The sequence below is a fragment of the Schistocerca serialis genome, chromosome 5, assembly GCF_023864345.2.
Source record: "Schistocerca serialis cubense isolate TAMUIC-IGC-003099 chromosome 5, iqSchSeri2.2, whole genome shotgun sequence".
Lineage (NCBI taxonomy): Eukaryota > Metazoa > Arthropoda > Insecta > Orthoptera > Acrididae > Schistocerca > Schistocerca serialis.
This window is the reverse complement of record NC_064642.1, coordinates 57,816,304-57,833,753: the sequence shown is the minus strand read 5'-3', so window position 1 is coordinate 57,833,753 and position 17,450 is coordinate 57,816,304. Positions and strand designations below refer to the sequence as shown.

At 38.8% G+C, this 17,450-nt stretch overlaps 1 protein-coding gene across 1 annotated transcript in view; it reads left to right on the top strand.

Annotated features, from left to right (window-relative positions):
• LOC126481237 (serine/threonine-protein phosphatase 5) overlaps window positions 1-17,450 on the top strand; it is a 113,075-nt gene that overhangs the window by 46,189 nt on the left and 49,436 nt on the right. Inside the window, exons 6-8 of the mRNA XM_050104850.1 lie at window positions 1,091-1,196; window positions 15,259-15,401; window positions 17,170-17,257. Of these exons, the coding sequence (XP_049960807.1) occupies window positions 1,091-1,196; window positions 15,259-15,401; window positions 17,170-17,257 (337 nt within the window). The remainder of the gene's footprint in view (window positions 1-1,090; window positions 1,197-15,258; window positions 15,402-17,169; window positions 17,258-17,450) is intronic.

The window sequence follows — 17,450 nt, the reverse complement described above, 5'->3', positions numbered from 1 at the left end:
TTATTCCACCTCTAACTTTCATTCTAGCTGCTTTTATACAAAAGCGAGCTCACACCAACATACGTCATGTGAATCACGGTTGCACCATAACTTTCCCATGGTCTATTTGTACAAGGTTTTATGTAAAATAAGTTTCAATGTATGTCCCAGATACACACTCTCAATCATTCTCACGCACTCACACAACAAAATATAATCGAATAATAATTTTGACCTATTTTTGTGTTACGTAATGCACAGTGACTACAGGTTTGAAAAGAAAATTTTAATTGATTTTATGCAATGATAAATTTGTAATGGCTTCAAATGATGATGCAAGTCAGTCTGTATTTGTTCCTAACTTGGTTTTAAAAAACAAGCATTTGTTTTAGGACTTTTAGGTAATTTTGTTTATCTCCAGCACTATAATAAATAAAAATCTGAAATTTTGACAGTGTCGTTCCATTAATAACAAAAGGCTGTGTGCCAAAGTTGAACAAAATCGGGTAGTAACTAATATAATTTGTTTGGATTCGTAGAGGGTGTGAATCTTCATATTGACTGACTGTTATGGTATGTTCTCACGTTGTGAGTAAATCAACCAAAAAAAAAACATAGGCCCCCTCCAGCCACCGTACCAAACGGCTGCATGCCTTACTGCAACGAATATCTTCTCATAATAACTTGCTGCGTTACAGTACCTATTCCTCAGAATTACATAGAAGGGAACAGTCTACAACACTTTGCTTCATCAAGCAAAACTACAGGCCTCAGTAGCTACTAGCCCCTGTGCCAGACCTACCTCCATCCCTCGTATGCTGCTTCAGTTCGTTCCCCTCAACCTGCCCCACTCGCGGGGAGGGGGGGGGGGGGGGGGAGAGAGAGAGAGAGAGAGAGAGAGAGAGAGAGAGAGAGAGAGAGAGAGAGAGAAGAGGGGGGGGGGGCTAAAAGCTTAGTTAAGAGTTTATCTGTATCTGCCAATCTTCCACTCAGTACATTAACTAACTATAAGACGATGATTTATTCTTATTCCTGCCATATTTTCTATTTTGTATTCCACCTAGGTGTTTCCAATCATATGTTATGACCTTTTTCCTTAATGAAAAACCAGCTGTTTAATGGGGACTTTGTTGACAGAGGTTCATTCTCAGTTGAATGTATATTTACATTATTTGGTTTCAAGTTACTATATCCTAATCATTTCTTCATGGCACGAGGTAAGTTACTGTCATATAAGTATTGTAATTTTTTTTATTATTAGGTTAGAGAATTAATTTTCCCTCTTCAGCTGGTAGTGATCTTCAGAATTTGTTGGTAAAAATGTGGCACTGTCAAGTATTATGGTTCAGAGAGCTACACGGGTGAATTTTCATGCTGCCTGCGGAAGTGGTTCATGTTACCCATGTCAGTAAAATGTTATCTTGTTCTTTTTATGAACCCTCAGTAAGTTTAAACTCAGTGTTTATCTTAATGTCAATACAGTGAAATGAAAATACTTGGGGTATAAGTTAATTGTATGAAACTGATATAGATAATGCAAATTTTTTTTAAATTGAAAATTTGCAAGTGCCTTAATGCAGGTTTTTCTGCTTTACTGAACAAGCATATCATGCTTTTAAAAACACAAAGTATACATTAACAATACCAGAGAAGAAAAGTTGCTACTCACCATATAGCAGAGATGCTGAGTCGTGATAGGCACAACAAAAAAGTGTGGTTTCAGTTACCTGAGACTGCAGATGTGTATGCAAGTTGCGTTTCCGTGTGTGTGTGTGTGTGTGTGTGTGTGTGTGTGTGTGTGTGTGTGTGTGTGTACTGCTGACAAAGGCCTTAATGGCCGAAAGCTAAGTTGTACGTATCTTTTTGTTGTGCCTGTCGCGACTCAGCATCTCCGCTATTATGGTGAGTAGCAACTTTCTTTCTCTGGTATTGTTACATTCCATCCTGGATTTTCCAAAGTATACATTAATATTATAATAGTAAATGTAAAAGCACAATATTGATCATGTTCTGTTATAATAATTTATTTTTGTGTACCAGTTTTTAGATTACAAGGCCATGTTTAGACTTAAACTGGCTATCATTGTTAAAGGAGGTGCAATGCTCAGGAACATCTTTGAAAAGTTGTTACACACAGAGTGATGTATGAACACACAAAATGTCATCTCTGACAGTCAAGTGATGATGCAGTTAAAATGTTAAAAAGTAAATAAATATAAAGGGAACAAACCAGAACAACATTAACATTGAACTCAGATAAACTGCCTATACAACAATTTAAATTTCATTTACAATCCCAATAAATAACATTAGTACATAACAAGAGTACCGAAAAAAAGCTTGAAGAGGTATTGTGTGCGGAAGATGATACAGAAACAGAGTAAAAGATGGAAATGACAATTCTAACAACAAAATATACAGTGTACATAGACAATCACAATAAAATAAATAGAGGAAACGTGGAGAAATAGAATAGAACAGTGAGGGAAGTATTGGAAAACTAATATAATATTAAAATTCGAACTGTGGATCACATTTTTGTTGATTTCCAGGGGCCTCCAACAGATTAAGGTTTTGGTCTTTATTTGCTAAGTGGAAGACATGGACTGTGGCTTGTAACTGTGGCCCTCACCTAGTACACGCTCAGCAAATGTAGAGTCATAATCCTGCAAGCTCCAGTTGGGTTCATGTTCAGCCGACCTAGTTGTTATGTCTCTGCCTGATTGAACAATATAAAACTTACTGCAATCAGGAAAAATAAGTTTGTATATCCCACTGTTGGCTAGTAGTTGTTCTATCTTTACTGTTGAAAGTACTGTGGGCTGTAGTGTTCCTTGAATAGTGCGAAATGTTATAGTGGCAGGATTTCAGTGTTCTGGTTACAATCTTTGGTATCTGTCATAGGTATCAGATTGTACACCATGTACTGCTGATGTGTGAAGGAAGAACAGAGAACATGATTTTTGATTTCTGTGCAATATGTGGTAAGTGAGGACACTATTATAATGATTCGTCGAGACAATAAATATTGTTGTGGCCATCTCTGCTTCTGCATCTACATCAGTACTCTGCAAGCTACTTTCAGTGCACGGTGGAGGGTACCCTGTAGCACTATTTGTCATTTCCTTTCCTGTTCCACTCACCAATAGAGTGAGGGGAAAATGACTATCTGTATGTCTCCATATGAGGCCCAATTTCTCGTACCTTATCTTTGTAGTTCTTATCCACAATGTATGTTGGTAGCAGTAAAATCATTTAGCAGTCAGCTTCACATACTGGTTTTCTAAATTTTGTCAGTAGTGTTTCTCAAAAAGAATGTGGCTTTCCCTCCAGGGATTCCCATTTGAGTTCCCAAACCATCTCCTAAACACTTAAACACTGTTCGAACATACTGGTAACAAATCTAGCAGCCTACCTCTGAATTGCTTCGATGTCTTCTTTCAGTCCAACTTTATACGGATCCCAAACATTCAAGCAGTACTCAAGAATAGGTCACACCAGCATCCTATATGCAATCTCCTTTACAGGTGAACCACTCTATCCTAAAATTCTCACAATAAAACGAAGTCAACCATTTGCTTTCCCTACCACAGTTCTCACATACTTGTTCCACCTCATATTGCTTTGCAACATTACACCCAGATATTTAAATGACGTGACTGTGTCAAGCAGGACACTAGTAATACTGTGTTCGAACATTACAGTCTTGATCTTACTCATCCGTATTAACTTACATTTTTAATATAATGGAAGGAAACATTCCACGTGGGAAAAATTATATATAAAAACAAAGATGAGGTGACTTACCGAACAAAAGCGCTGGCAGGTCGATAGACACACAAACAAACACAAACACACACACAAAATTCAAGCTTTCGCAACAAACTGTTGCCTCATCAGGAAAGAGGGAAGGAGAGGGGAAGACGAAAGGAAGTGGGTTTTAAGGGAGAGGGTAAGGAGTCATTCCAATCCCGGGAGCGGAAAGACTTACCTTAGGGGGAAAAAAGGACAGGTATACACTCGCACACACGCACATATCCATCCACACATACAGACACAAGCAGACATATTTAAAGACAAAGAGTTTGGGCCAGTTCTAATAACTTTCGCTTTATTTCCATTTCCGTTTTTCCCACATCACCGATCATTTTTAGCCGCTTCCCACAGGTTTTAACGCCATTATTTCTTCGTCAGACAATTGTTAGCCTCATTTTCATAATCTGCCACCACAATACCACTCCTTTTAATATACTACACGCAGTTTTTTCGAAATTTTCCCGAATTTCTCCGTCCTTTAACGTGTTTTGGCGGCAACACAACCACCTAACCTTTATGGGCCCAAACTCTTTGTCTTTAAATATGTCTGCTTGTGTCTGTATGTGTGGATGGATATGTGCGTGTGTGCGAGTGTATACCTGTCCTTTTTTCCCCCTAAGGTAAGTCTTTCCGCTCCCGGGATTGGAATGACTCCTTACCCTCTCCCTTAAAACCCACTTCCTTTCGTCTTCCCCTCTCCTTCCCTCTTTCCTGATGAGGCAACAGTTTGTTGCGAAAGCTTGAATTTTGTGTGTGTGTTTGTGTTTGTTTGTGTGTCTATCGACCTGCCAGCGCTTTTGTTCGGTAAGTCACCTCATCTTTGTTTTTATATTTAACTTACATTTTTCCACATTTAGGGATAGCTGCCATTCATTACACCAACTGGAAATTTTGTCTAAGTCATCATGTATGTTCATCCAGTCACTCAGTTTTGACACCTTACCATACTCCACGGCATCATCAGCAAACAACTACAGATAGCTGCACACCCTTCGAAATATTCTTTGGACATGGGGGCAGATAATAAAATGTGCACCCTTGAGTGTAAAGCTGCTTGTTTGTGTGTTACTAAGTGTTGTCAGACCCTATAGTTATGCCATCTAACTGTTTACACAGAGGCCCTTGGAACTGGAAATAGTCTGAGTGGACACTGTCAAGTCATCCACATAGACAGGGCTGACATAAGATCTGCACATCAATCCTGTCAGAATATCAGCACATTCCCCTACTAATTTAACACTGTGTTAGATGAGTAGACCTTGTATTTTATTTATGAGGTCCACCAAGTTAGAAATACAGTGTTTTCAATTTGAATTTTTTCTTTAACTGCTGTCCAATTTATTTGCGAGCTGTGAATGAGGATATAACTGGATGGATGGGTACATAGTGCTTATGTAGGTTTGGAAGTCCATACACTTTAGGAGACACTTGGTTCAAGGTTACACATCTTTCACTAACTAAGTAGCATCTTGAGGAAGGACTTGGAAACATGTGGGAGTCAGATAATAATTGACTTTTTTCAAATATTCCCACTTGTTTAGAAGCTCGGTAGTGTTTAATTTATCTGATTTTGTGGCAATGTAATTTTTTGTGAAAAGCTTAAAATCAGTTAACAAAAATGTATTAATGCTGTAGAACTTGCACAGTATGTGCTTTTTATTTGTAATTATGAAGTTTTTCTACAAAAAATTGTGAAAGAATCAGTTAACATCTTTAATAATCGAGGTACCAGAATGAAACGAAGAGGATTATGTGCCTTTGTAAAAATGATTGTCATTACAAACTGCCCCAAAAAAGTTTTGCAGCTCCTCCATATTTTTGAATGCATATGGGCTTTGTCAGAGGAAACAGGGTATGAAAGAATAAGCCACACAAAATCTATCTAAAATAGACAGTTTAAAAACAAAGATGATGTGACTTACCAAACGAAAGTGCTGGCAGGTCGATAGACACACAAACAAACACAAACATACACACAAAATTCAAGCTTTTGCAACCAACGGTTGCTTCATCAGGAAAGAGGGAAGGAGAGGGAAAGACGAAAGGATGTGGGTTTTGAGGGAGAGGGTAAGGAGTCATTCCAATCCCGGGAGCGGAAAGACTTAACTTAGGGGGGAAAAAAGATATTTTTCCCCTCGTGGAAGTTTCCCTCTATTATATTAAAATAGACAGTTTGTTTGAAATGGCTCATATTTGGATGTCGGATTGAAATTGGTGCTGTGTAGCATTCAATACAGAGTCATTTCACCTCGCTTGGATACGATTCGGCATGCGGTGTACAAAGGGCAGAAGATGAGATTACCTAAGTCTGTCCCATTGTTAGACAGTGGCCTTCCTGAGGACATCCAGTGTCCAAGTACAGTTCCTCCAGTGACACTAAAGGTTTCAACTGATCCCAAGTGTGTTCAATTGAGTTCATGTCAGTAGATAATGTGCAATATTGCTTCAGTTCATTCCTGCCTTCTTAGGATGGTTTTCATAAGATGGATGCAGTGTGCCAAAGTGTTATCATCCCAAAGTATGAACGCATCACTGCAATGTTTACTGTTGGTTGGAGGAATCTGCCTCAATACTGTTCAGCCTGCAACTCACTCTTGATAATACTGAGAGGCCTCTGTCATTCCAGAACATAGCTGACCCACCTCTGTTCTGAACCTGTGGAGCTGCATGCCAAAGACGCGTTGGTGCCTGGCTGCCCCCACTCTCTTCTAAACAGATCAGCACTTGATAAATCATTCAATAGTCAGTGATCAGGGTTCCCTTGTACATGTTTCCTTGTGTGCTTTCTTTCTAAACAGTAGTGTTAGGTTGTTTGTATAGTTCTTAAGGGGCATGTAGAGGCCAAATAGATCACGTGGAGTGTGTGTGTACTGTCTTGGTCGACACAGTTCTGGTGTCTCCAAAAAACAGCATACACTATTTTGCCTTTGGCTTGTGGTACATACAAGCAATAATTTATAGGTAGTGGTTTACTGCAGACAACCACTAGAGTGCAGATCTTTAATATTTTGTATGTCATAAGAGTGGTTGAATGTTCACATGGCATCAGTGTGGTATACACCATTTCCATGGGCAATTTCCAATGGTGACAACGTTTTGCCCCAAGATGATGATGCTTGCATGGTCTGGGCTTTAAACGAGGCTTAGAGGTGAGTTGATGGACTAAACAGTGAACATGAGCCGAGTTGTCCCATTCACAATTGAACACACAGAACACTACACTAAAGTGCAATTTTACTTTCATATCTGTAACTCGCGTATGCAAAACATAATTGCAAAAGTGTCATCAGTGCAGGATTTTGTGCATCAACTGACCTCAATTATGCCTCATAAATGTTTGATGGATAGCCAAATCATTCGCTCGAACTGTCCAGAATGTTCTTAGAACCAATTGCAAACAATTGTGGGCCAAATACATGGCGCATTGTCTGCTACAAAGATTCTATCATTATTTTCTGAAAATTTTGACCAGTTAGTTCATGAGCCCACTCAAATATTAAATTCATGGCGATGAAAACACACTTGATGTCTTATCAACAAATAATCCGGAGCTAATCACGAGCATCAAAATGGATAGAGAGATTGGTGAACACAGGGTTGTCTTAGTGAGACTGTATGCTGTAACTTCTAAATTCTCAAAAAATAACGAAAAATATACATATTCAAAAAAGCAGATCAAAATTCACTTGACACCTTCCTGAGAGACATCCTCCACTCCTTCCAAATTAACAGTGTATAAGTGTTGACCAGTTCTGGCTTGAATTCAAAGAAATATCAACAGCAATTAAGAGATTTATATCAAATAAATTAACAAATGACACAACTGATTCCCATTGGTTCGGACTGAACAACGGCAATGAATCATACTGTACCAACATCACTATGCCGTTAATGTATGGTTTCCTGCCGTGCAAAATACTTGGCTGAACCAGTTGACCACTACAGCTTTAATTAGGTACAGTTTTTAATTTTACACTTGATGTTGTGACTGCAGATTGCTATCTGATTTTAGAATATTCCAGCCGTAGTAGAGTGCCTGACTACTACCTGAAGTCGAGCTTGTACTGTAATCACACTCTCAAGGAACAAATTGAAGACAGATCACCCTTAGTATAATTACTACTGTGGCAACCTCAACCAATGACTATGCAGCCGGCTCGAATATCGAATAATGAAAGACCGCACCCTTACTTTACACAACATCGAGATCAAACACTGACACGATTACACTACTAATAGACACATCCAAACATTATAATGACAATTATCACTAATGTAAAGCAGTAGTTACGAGATAGGTCGATCTAGATAACAACTCCCATTATCTAAGCTACTGGTCAAATCCAAGCATCAAATCTCTTTAAATACAGTACCTGTATATATTATGTCGAGATAAACGCCCCAACTAGCTTGCAATTGTTCTCCCACACAACGAAATTCTCACAACACAGTAGATTATCTCTGGAAAAGACTCGTAACTTTTTAATTACTTACAAAATTCCTATTCCATATACCGTCGTGTTATGACCAGTGAGTATTAAGACGCTTCCACCAATATTGATAAGAATTGAAATAGTTTATGCTACCACTAAATCTCTTTCCAATTAGCCCAGCATTGCTATGTAAATAATAAGTCACGTACTTCAGATTTACTAATCTTTGTCCTTAGTGTAATCGTTGACCTTTCCGTAATAAATTACGACAACTTCAAGTCTTCTTGCATTTACTTACACACTCTTTTAATCAATTAAATTGTTTTAACTTTTTAGAATATCTACCCTCTGTAGGTTAATCATGGTTCCAGTCAATCAATGAACTTTTGATTAGGCAAACTTACAAATACCAGCGTATACTCATATCCTGCAACGCGGTATTAAGATCTCTGGAATTCACCCTTTTCTTTCCTCGTAAAATACACACACACACACACACACACACACACACACACACACACACACACACACACACACACACACACACACCAGATACTAATTAAATACACGTAAGGTTTAAGTTAACCCAAGAAAACTTTAGTTTATTTTCTCTAGGTATTTAGATACAATTTCCTTCATGTAAGTGAGCAAGTGCCATCAAAGACTACACCCCACAACACGGAAATTCAGTAATAAAAAAAAATTAAACAAAAACCCTAAGTGCCACCGCCACTTGAAGTCTAACCTTAAGTGACAATTTAAAAAAATTCTGAACCTCTTCAGGCGTTGACAATACACAACCCGCTAAGTGCCCTACTTGAATTCGGCCACTCGTCACTTTGGCTAATCAAGTTTTTGTTTAGCTGTGTGCTGCTTGTAAAATGGTTCCTTCATTTTCTTGTCCCTTATCCACTCAACTGCTGGTGTACTCTATCACAGTATAGTGAAACAGTTCATATTTATTCCAGCCAAGTCTCGGTCCGCTGTAAGATAGTGGTATTTAACCAACGACTACGAACATGTGTTTGAGGCTTTCCCTTCTTGACACACACACACACACACACACACACACACACACAAACACACACACACACACCAACCACTACCAAACCATTTCAACAAAATGGCTAACAACCCAATTACCTGTGGGCAAGCTGAGACCACTAATCGTACATCACGGACAGGATATTGGTTCCACCAGTGCCCAAAAACTCAGCACCTGCTATCTACTTCTCTCTCTAACCAGGATCGCGCTGGATTTACCACAGCAACCTTTGACCAAAACTGCCCACAAGACGACGACAATTGATAGCTTGTGCACTTAAATTCGCCAAAACCGGTGTATCACCAGCGACTATTCAGAAAATCCAACAGAATCTCTGTATATTCTGTTACTCAGCATTGGGAGGAAACGACCGTCACAGCCACGTATATGAGCAGGGGCCTAAAAGACTAAATAGCCACTCTGCCTCTGTGAACTGTACCCAAATTAAAATACTGGTACTACCAATCATAACTCCTTTCCTTCACCCAAGCCTTAACCGCCAGCTGCGGTGCCTCACTACACCACGCAGTGGGTCACTCTATCAGACCCAGATGCACACCGATATATCCACTTAGTCGGTGAGAGGTTTACGTGGGAACTAACTCACTCTTTATATCATACCATAGGACCATTTAAAATGAACAAACATGCAGTGCCACGCCAACTTTTGACAGTTGATTAATTATTCGTTGCTACTGTCGGTTCTCCAAGACAGCGGCTAGCTACTGCGCATCGCTCAGGTGGGATCTCTGGGCCGAGCGAAGGCAAGTTGTTGCATCGCTGAAGTCGCCCGCGCTCACCACCTGTTTTTTTTTCTGTCGACATTCGCGGCTCATCTACTATTTATATATTTCTTAATACATTGTACACATATATTTACAGTAAGCACCAGGTGGTGTTATTAAGTTATCATATAGGATGCTCAGCACTAGTAAGGGCGAACATAACCTGTGAGTTTTGACACAGCACACGCGTTGGTTAGCACATGGGACTCTAACTCAGGAGGATGATGGTTCGTACTCGTGTCCGGCCATTCTGATTTAGTTTTTCCATGATTTCCCTAAATCGCTTCAGACATATGACAGGATGGTTCCTTTGAAAGGATATAATGGGACCAATGACATCACTGGTTCCCTCCCCCGAATCAACCAACCAACCCCTTAATACTGAAAATGAGTTAGAATACTGTTGCAGAAACAACAAAAAAGCATGTCAAATTTAAACCAACACAAACCCCCATGATTGGCGATCTTTTCAGTAGCTCAAAATTTGGTGCGGACTTCAATGCGAGATGCTTATAATAGTTTTCACAATGAATCCAAAGTGATACTGGTCATATGTAAAGCATGCTAGCAGAAATACATAGTCACTGCCTTCTCTGCCTGATAGCTATTGAAACACTGTCGATGGCAGTGCTGTTAAAGCAGTTACTAAACACAGTTCAAAGAAGAGAAACATTTCTTGTATTATTGGGAAATAGGGGAGAGGGTGTCATGGACATGATACAGGAATCGGGACTGACATCATTAAAACAAAGGCATTTCTTGTTGCGACGAGATGTTCTCACAAAATTTCAATCGCCAACTCACTCCTCCGAATGCAAAAATATGTTGTTGACACCAACCTACATAGGGAGAAATGATCATCATAATAAAATAAGGGAAATCAGAGCTCACATGGACAGTTACAGGTGTTCGTTTTTTCCATGCACTGTTAGTGTGGAATAACAGAGAATTATTGTGAAGTTGGTTCGATGAACCTTCTGCCAGGCACTTAAATGTTATTTGCAGAATTTCCATGTAGATTTAGGTGTAAATGGAGGCTGTCAGCCACTGCATTGTTGTGGTGGGAGGTATTGCCTGAAATTTGGTAGTCTCGGCACACTTTTGACACTGTGGATAATGGAATATTGAATTCCCTAACAGCCGGCTGGTGTGGCCGAGTGGTTTTAGGCACTTCAGTCTGGAACCGCGCGACTGCTATGGTCGCAGGTTTGAATCCTGCCTCGGGCATGGATGTGTGTGATGTCCTTAGGTTAGTTAGGTCTAAGTAGTTCTAAGTTCTAGGGGATTGAGGACTTCAGATGTTACATCCCATAGTGTTCAGAGCCATTTGAACTAATTCCCTAACGTATGTCCAAAATGGAATGTCCCATGTGTCTAGCTCCAGCTATCATTCAGTGTTCAAATTCTGTTAATTCCCATGTGTGCCCCTAATCATGTCTGAAACCTTTTCACATGAATCACACTTCAATGCAAATGTGAGTTGTCGCAATGCACTTGCCCTATTACATCTTGTGTACACAAAAATACCCCATGAATTTTGTTGCCTCAGTGTATAACACCATCTATTGTTGGAGGCAGAGCAGTATCAGTTTTGTTACAATTGATTCATGCACCCCAGTTTTTTGTCCTTAAATTTGGAAAAAAATATATGCACATTACTTGTGTGTGTGTGTGTGTGTGTGTGTGTGTGTGTGTGTGTGTGTTGGAAAAAAAAAATATGCACATTACTTGTGTGTGTGTGTGTGTGTGTGTGTGTGTGTGTGTGTTATTACATCATTAGCAATGAGGCAAGCTTTTGAACATACAGAACCCATACTAAACACTAAAATTGAAATAATTATTTTCAAAGCTTCATATGATGATTATGTAAATGGAATTACTGTACATAATTATTCTTCATTCTTCCTTGTTTATCAATAATACATGTATTTAAAAATGATAATTCCCATATGTAGATAGATGATGATGATGATGATATAGGTTTGATTTTAATGTCCTACCTGCTGAATGTCTTTTTACAAATAGAAAATGTATCCAGTATTTAATGCAGAAGTGGAAGTGAAATGACAAGCAACATTGTGGAGCAGATCTGTGAAGTACTCTAGTCAATAGTAAAATGTTAGAAACTTGTTCCTCACGTGAAAGAAATTCAGATTCTAAACAGAACAACATCAGTTGGTGAATGAGAAATCAGAGAACATACACAGATCATAGCCACTGCATGAGAATGTTACAAACTTAATTTGGAATAGACACTAATTCACTATCCTTTATTGGGCAACAAACACTTCGCGAATATGTGCAGTGAAAAATTGGCAACAGCCCACAAAATTTCGTATTCCTAATGTCATGGAAAAAACTTGAACTTAATATATTATACATTCAGTGTGTATTGCCTGATAATGTTTGGCTTGAAACATGTATTAATATTTTTCACTTGGCCAGAGTATTAAATGAGACATAGTAAAAACTTAATATTATTATGTTGATGGAAGTGGAAAGTGTTAAATTGTAAAACACCAGTTTGATATTTATCAAATGTGGAGATGTTCTTCAGATAACAGGTATCAAATGATTAGACTTTCTGCTTCTTCTTCTCTTCAAGGCTTAGGCACCTGTGCCTATTCCATCTTCACTTTTCACTGCCACCTCATTCTGTCTCTACCTGTGACCCTTCTTCTAGGCTAGTACAGCAGGATCAGGTGTAGAATTCTCTCTGCACTCGTGTTTTGTAGGTAACTTTTCACTAGTTTATTTTCTTCGATCGTTTTGTTAATACTGTACAAGACTGGTTCAGTCCTATCTTCATTTCTTATATGGTCATCTCCACTAAAACCTCAATTTCGTAAGAAATCTCATTTCTTGTACTCATAGTTTTTGTTGCCACTCTTTTTTTGGGGAGGGGGTGGTCTGTGACTCACTTCCATATAGCAGCACAAGTGTAGTGGTGGTTTTATAAAATTTTAATTTTGTTCTGGAATGCTTTATATATTATTCCACACATTGATTGTCATTTGTCAGTCTTATTTTCTAGGTCCTTGTCCATGTCAAAACTTATGTTTCATCCTATAAAACTGAAGTTGGAGTATCTATTCAAGTGGTAAATTATCTTTTTATTTTTGAGCATATGGGATATTTCTCATGATGAGCCATGACTTTATTTTTTTTTTATTTTTTTTATATTCAAAGATTATATTATCCTTTCCCTAATTGATGTAATTTAAAAAATGTTTTTGTAGCCTATGTTGATTGAAAACTTCCATTCAGAACTGATGTCAGTTATGTGTTATCACATGAGGTGTTATCACATGCAAGCTAGTAGCCTCTGAATATAATCATGAGGAATTTGTTGCCATGCCTTAGACTCAAGGTGTGTCAGTTCGTGAAGATTATTGGCTGGAGACTGGTATGAATGTATGTCTGTCCATCGTGTCCCAGACATGGATGGGAAATCAGGGGACCGGCTAGCCCAGTCAAGGATCCATGCATTCCTCAAAATGATTGGCAGATGTTGGATCATGCATTATCCTGCTGGAATGAGCCATTTGGTTCCCTAGTCATGAAGCATATGACAATAACGTCTATTGTTATTGCCACATACTGGTGGACATTCATCCTCCCTACAACAGTTGATAATCATTCCTGTTATACCCAATAGCTCATTGCACCATGATTTTAGTTCAGGTTTCATGGGTCTCAAGAATTGTGCTCTCTGTGACCTTTCACCTTGTCTCTGTGGGCATGTTAACAACAATCTGACCCCCACCAACAGAAACAAGAGGTAGCTGAATACCGTAGAACGTCACTCAGTGACCCATTTGACTCTGGCTCTTTACTGTGCAAGTCTCTGTGACATGAAGCCAGCAGTAAACAACCCAAACTAACTCAAGAACACAAACTGGCACCCAGTAATCTGTTCCAAGTGACTTGTTGTGACACACTGCAAGTAATCAGTGTCCAGATTCGAGCTGTTGTCTTCTGACACCATTAGAGCTGGTCGAACAATTTTATCATCTTGTGGTGTAGTCTTTCTGGAAGATCCTGTGCCTACTCTTCTTGCTACACTGTTGTCCTGAAGCTGTCTCATCACCCCTCGTTGTGCAGTCACTTCATTACATCCGGCGACATGTATGTGACCTGTCAGTATGTAGCTCCCATATCCCTCGTGCTAATGACTCTACCTTTCTCAGTCAGAAAGAAGGCAAAAAGCTGCATTCACGTGTCCTCTGGTTATACAATGTTGTAATCTCCATGTGAACTCAGTAGCTACTCTATTCCTCATGTGTAGGAATGGCTTTTTTTCTATACTGGAAATAAGCTCACACAAGAATTAAATTTTAATCACTGTATGTCACAGATATGGAAGTACAGTATCCATTTGGTAACATTTTAACTAGTTGTTCATCATGCAATACTTAACATCTACATCAATATTTACTTTGTTTTTTGATTGGTATTGGCATCATTGTTGGATGCAGTAAACAGCTGCAAAAAGAATTTTGTATGGCATCATGGCATAGAAAACTTAAGATGAATAATAACTTCTTTGTTCTGTCATTCTTAATTTTAAAAAATTTCTGACTCCCGCACATTTAAACAAAATCGGGCACCTGCCAACTTAGTACTACCATATCCCGTTGTTCCAGCTTTATATTGAGTTTACCAATCTGTCATAGAAAATAATAATTGTGGAATAAGCTGTTTTTCCTCTGGGTGTACCAGCCTTGTGAGAAAAGCAAACTGGGGGACTGTCCAACTAGGATATACAATTCAGCAATAAAATATTGTTTGTAATGGCCAGTTCTGAGGATGTCAGTCTCTGATTTTTTGTAGAGATTATCAACAACATTACTTTGTGCAATGGAGGGTGTTACATTATTTTTTGAAAAAATATTAGGCAGTTATGTTTAACGTATACTACTGTAATCAAATACTCAAACATTCCTTAAATTTACTTTAAGCACTTGCTGTTAGCAGAATGTTTGGATTGCAGGTTGTAAAGGTTGACTATATATATCTCTTTTGCGCAGCAAAAAACTGTAAGATTATTTTATTTTCAAATGCACACAGTGGTATGTGACATTTTACCAGCATATCATGCACTTATTAATCTGTTTGTAGGAAATTTTGGTACTTACTACAAAGGTAGCAGGCCACTCTAGCTTTAAATATTAAAACTTATGAAATTGTTGTTGTTTAGGTAACCATGAAAGTAGAGTGATGAATGAGATGTATGGCTTTGAAGGAGAGGTGAAGGCAAAGTACACTGCGCAGATGGCTGAACTTTTTACAGAGGTTTACAACTGGCTGCCGCTGTGCCATTGTTTAAATGATAGAGTACTAGTAAGTATAAAAGCATTAGTTTTCATTATTAGAATGCTATATATGAAAGTAAATGTTCAATAATGTAATTCCTTTCATTATGATGATAGAATAAGCAGCAATAAGTCATAATTGTGATATTGATCAGAGTCCTTGTCCTTATTTTATCATTTCTGCTGCTCACTAGTCTTCACTTTGTGTTCGCAGTACAAGGAAACTTTATGGACATGCAGGTTTTCATAGCTTTCCCCCCCTCCCCCCACCCCCCACCCCCACCCCCAGCATCTGCACTGGAGCTCACAGGACAAAATATCAGTCGTTCACTTAGGAAAGCACATTGGTCACTTAGGAGTGGTGTAGAATTGATACCTGATAGTCATCAGAGTGTACCACTAGTGGATGTTTAACGTTGTATGAGAAGAGTGGTTGTAAAAAGATCCTAACCTACAAGGATCATAAATGAGGGCTATGCCTTGCCAATGACTGTAAATTTCAAACCAAATAGGAATTGCTGCTGCCAATGAATGCAGGTCCACCTGAACAGTTACTGAGTGAACACTGTGGAAGAAACTGCTTGTAGTTTCTGTTTGGAGCCTGGTATCTCACACATGGCCATTGCCCACAGGCATCACATAAAATTGCACATCTTCAATGGCCCAAACAACAAGAAACTGGACAGTAGCTGATTGTAGGCTTGTAGTATATGTGTCAGAGACTCATGATTTTGCCTCTTTTCAAATTATGCAAGGCAGTGAATGCAGCAACAGCCCACTGGCACATTTAACCTGCAGTTCGTGTTGGAAGTGGTTCGGTGTTTTGTTTTTTAGACATTGACTGAGGACCACACCTTCAGGTTGCTGTAAATGTGAACCAGAACGTTAATTTCAGAATTCTTTGTGACAGTGTTGCACTTTCTTTTAAATTTCTGTGATTATTCTGTGGACACTCATCTTCCAAGATAAGTCGTGTTCACAAGACTGTATATGTACAGTCCTGGTATGATGAACACTCGGACACCCTATTGCCCATCGACTGACCCACTAAATCACCTGTTCTTAACCCAATAGTAAATGTTGGGACTACGTAAAACAGCGAATGAAACATAGCAGTCAACCAAGGATCAATTTGGCAGCTGTACAGTAATCGTCAGTGAGAGGCTTCAGCTGGATGCTGCATACCTCGGGGAAATTTGGGAACTGTGTTCTTCTCTGAATTGAAGCCATTATCATAAGTTGCTGAATGTATTCAGAACTACAAAATTATTAGACAGGAAGAAAAACTGAAGAGGAATTCCACCATGTGCAGGACACCATTTGATTAATTTTGTTGTATCCAAACGTGCTCCTGCACTTTCTTTGCTATTTCAATAGGTTTTCATTTTTTTATGTAAAGTATCTGAAAATTGTATTTTAACATCTTTTGGAGGTGATGTGAGTCACTTCAGTTTCTGGCTTAGTTATCAACATAAACAAAGGAGAGATAATCAAATTTTTTATGGTAGTTTACACAGGCTAGGATATGTGTCACAGATTTCAAGCTTTATATGTTTTACATTTATTCTATGCTGATAAATTTAGGTCTAGGATACTAATTCAGAAGTAGGTGCACATTTGTTTCTCACACACACACACACACACACACACACACACACACACGCACGCACGCACGCACAACACCACAGAGAGAGAGAGAGAGAGAGAGAGAGAGAGAGAGAGAGAGAGAGAGAGAGAGAGAGAGAAGGTGGGAGGATGCATAGTGAATACATATATAATGGCATTTATGTTTTCAGGTTATGCATGGTGGCCTGTTTTCAGACGACAGTGTCACATTGGAAGATTTGAGAAAGATTGATAGAAACAGGCAACCACCAGAAGAAGGTAAAAATTTTCACATCTTGCTTTTCTTTAAACAATGGAAAATCCAGGACAGAATGTGATGTTCGCCTGCTTTACTCCTTTGTTGGTAGTCCTCGGTGTCAACATACTGCATTGTTATACTGGCTGAAAAATTGGGGTTGGAAGTTCAACACTGACTTCTGTAAATGATATAGCTGACAGTTGCACAGTTGCT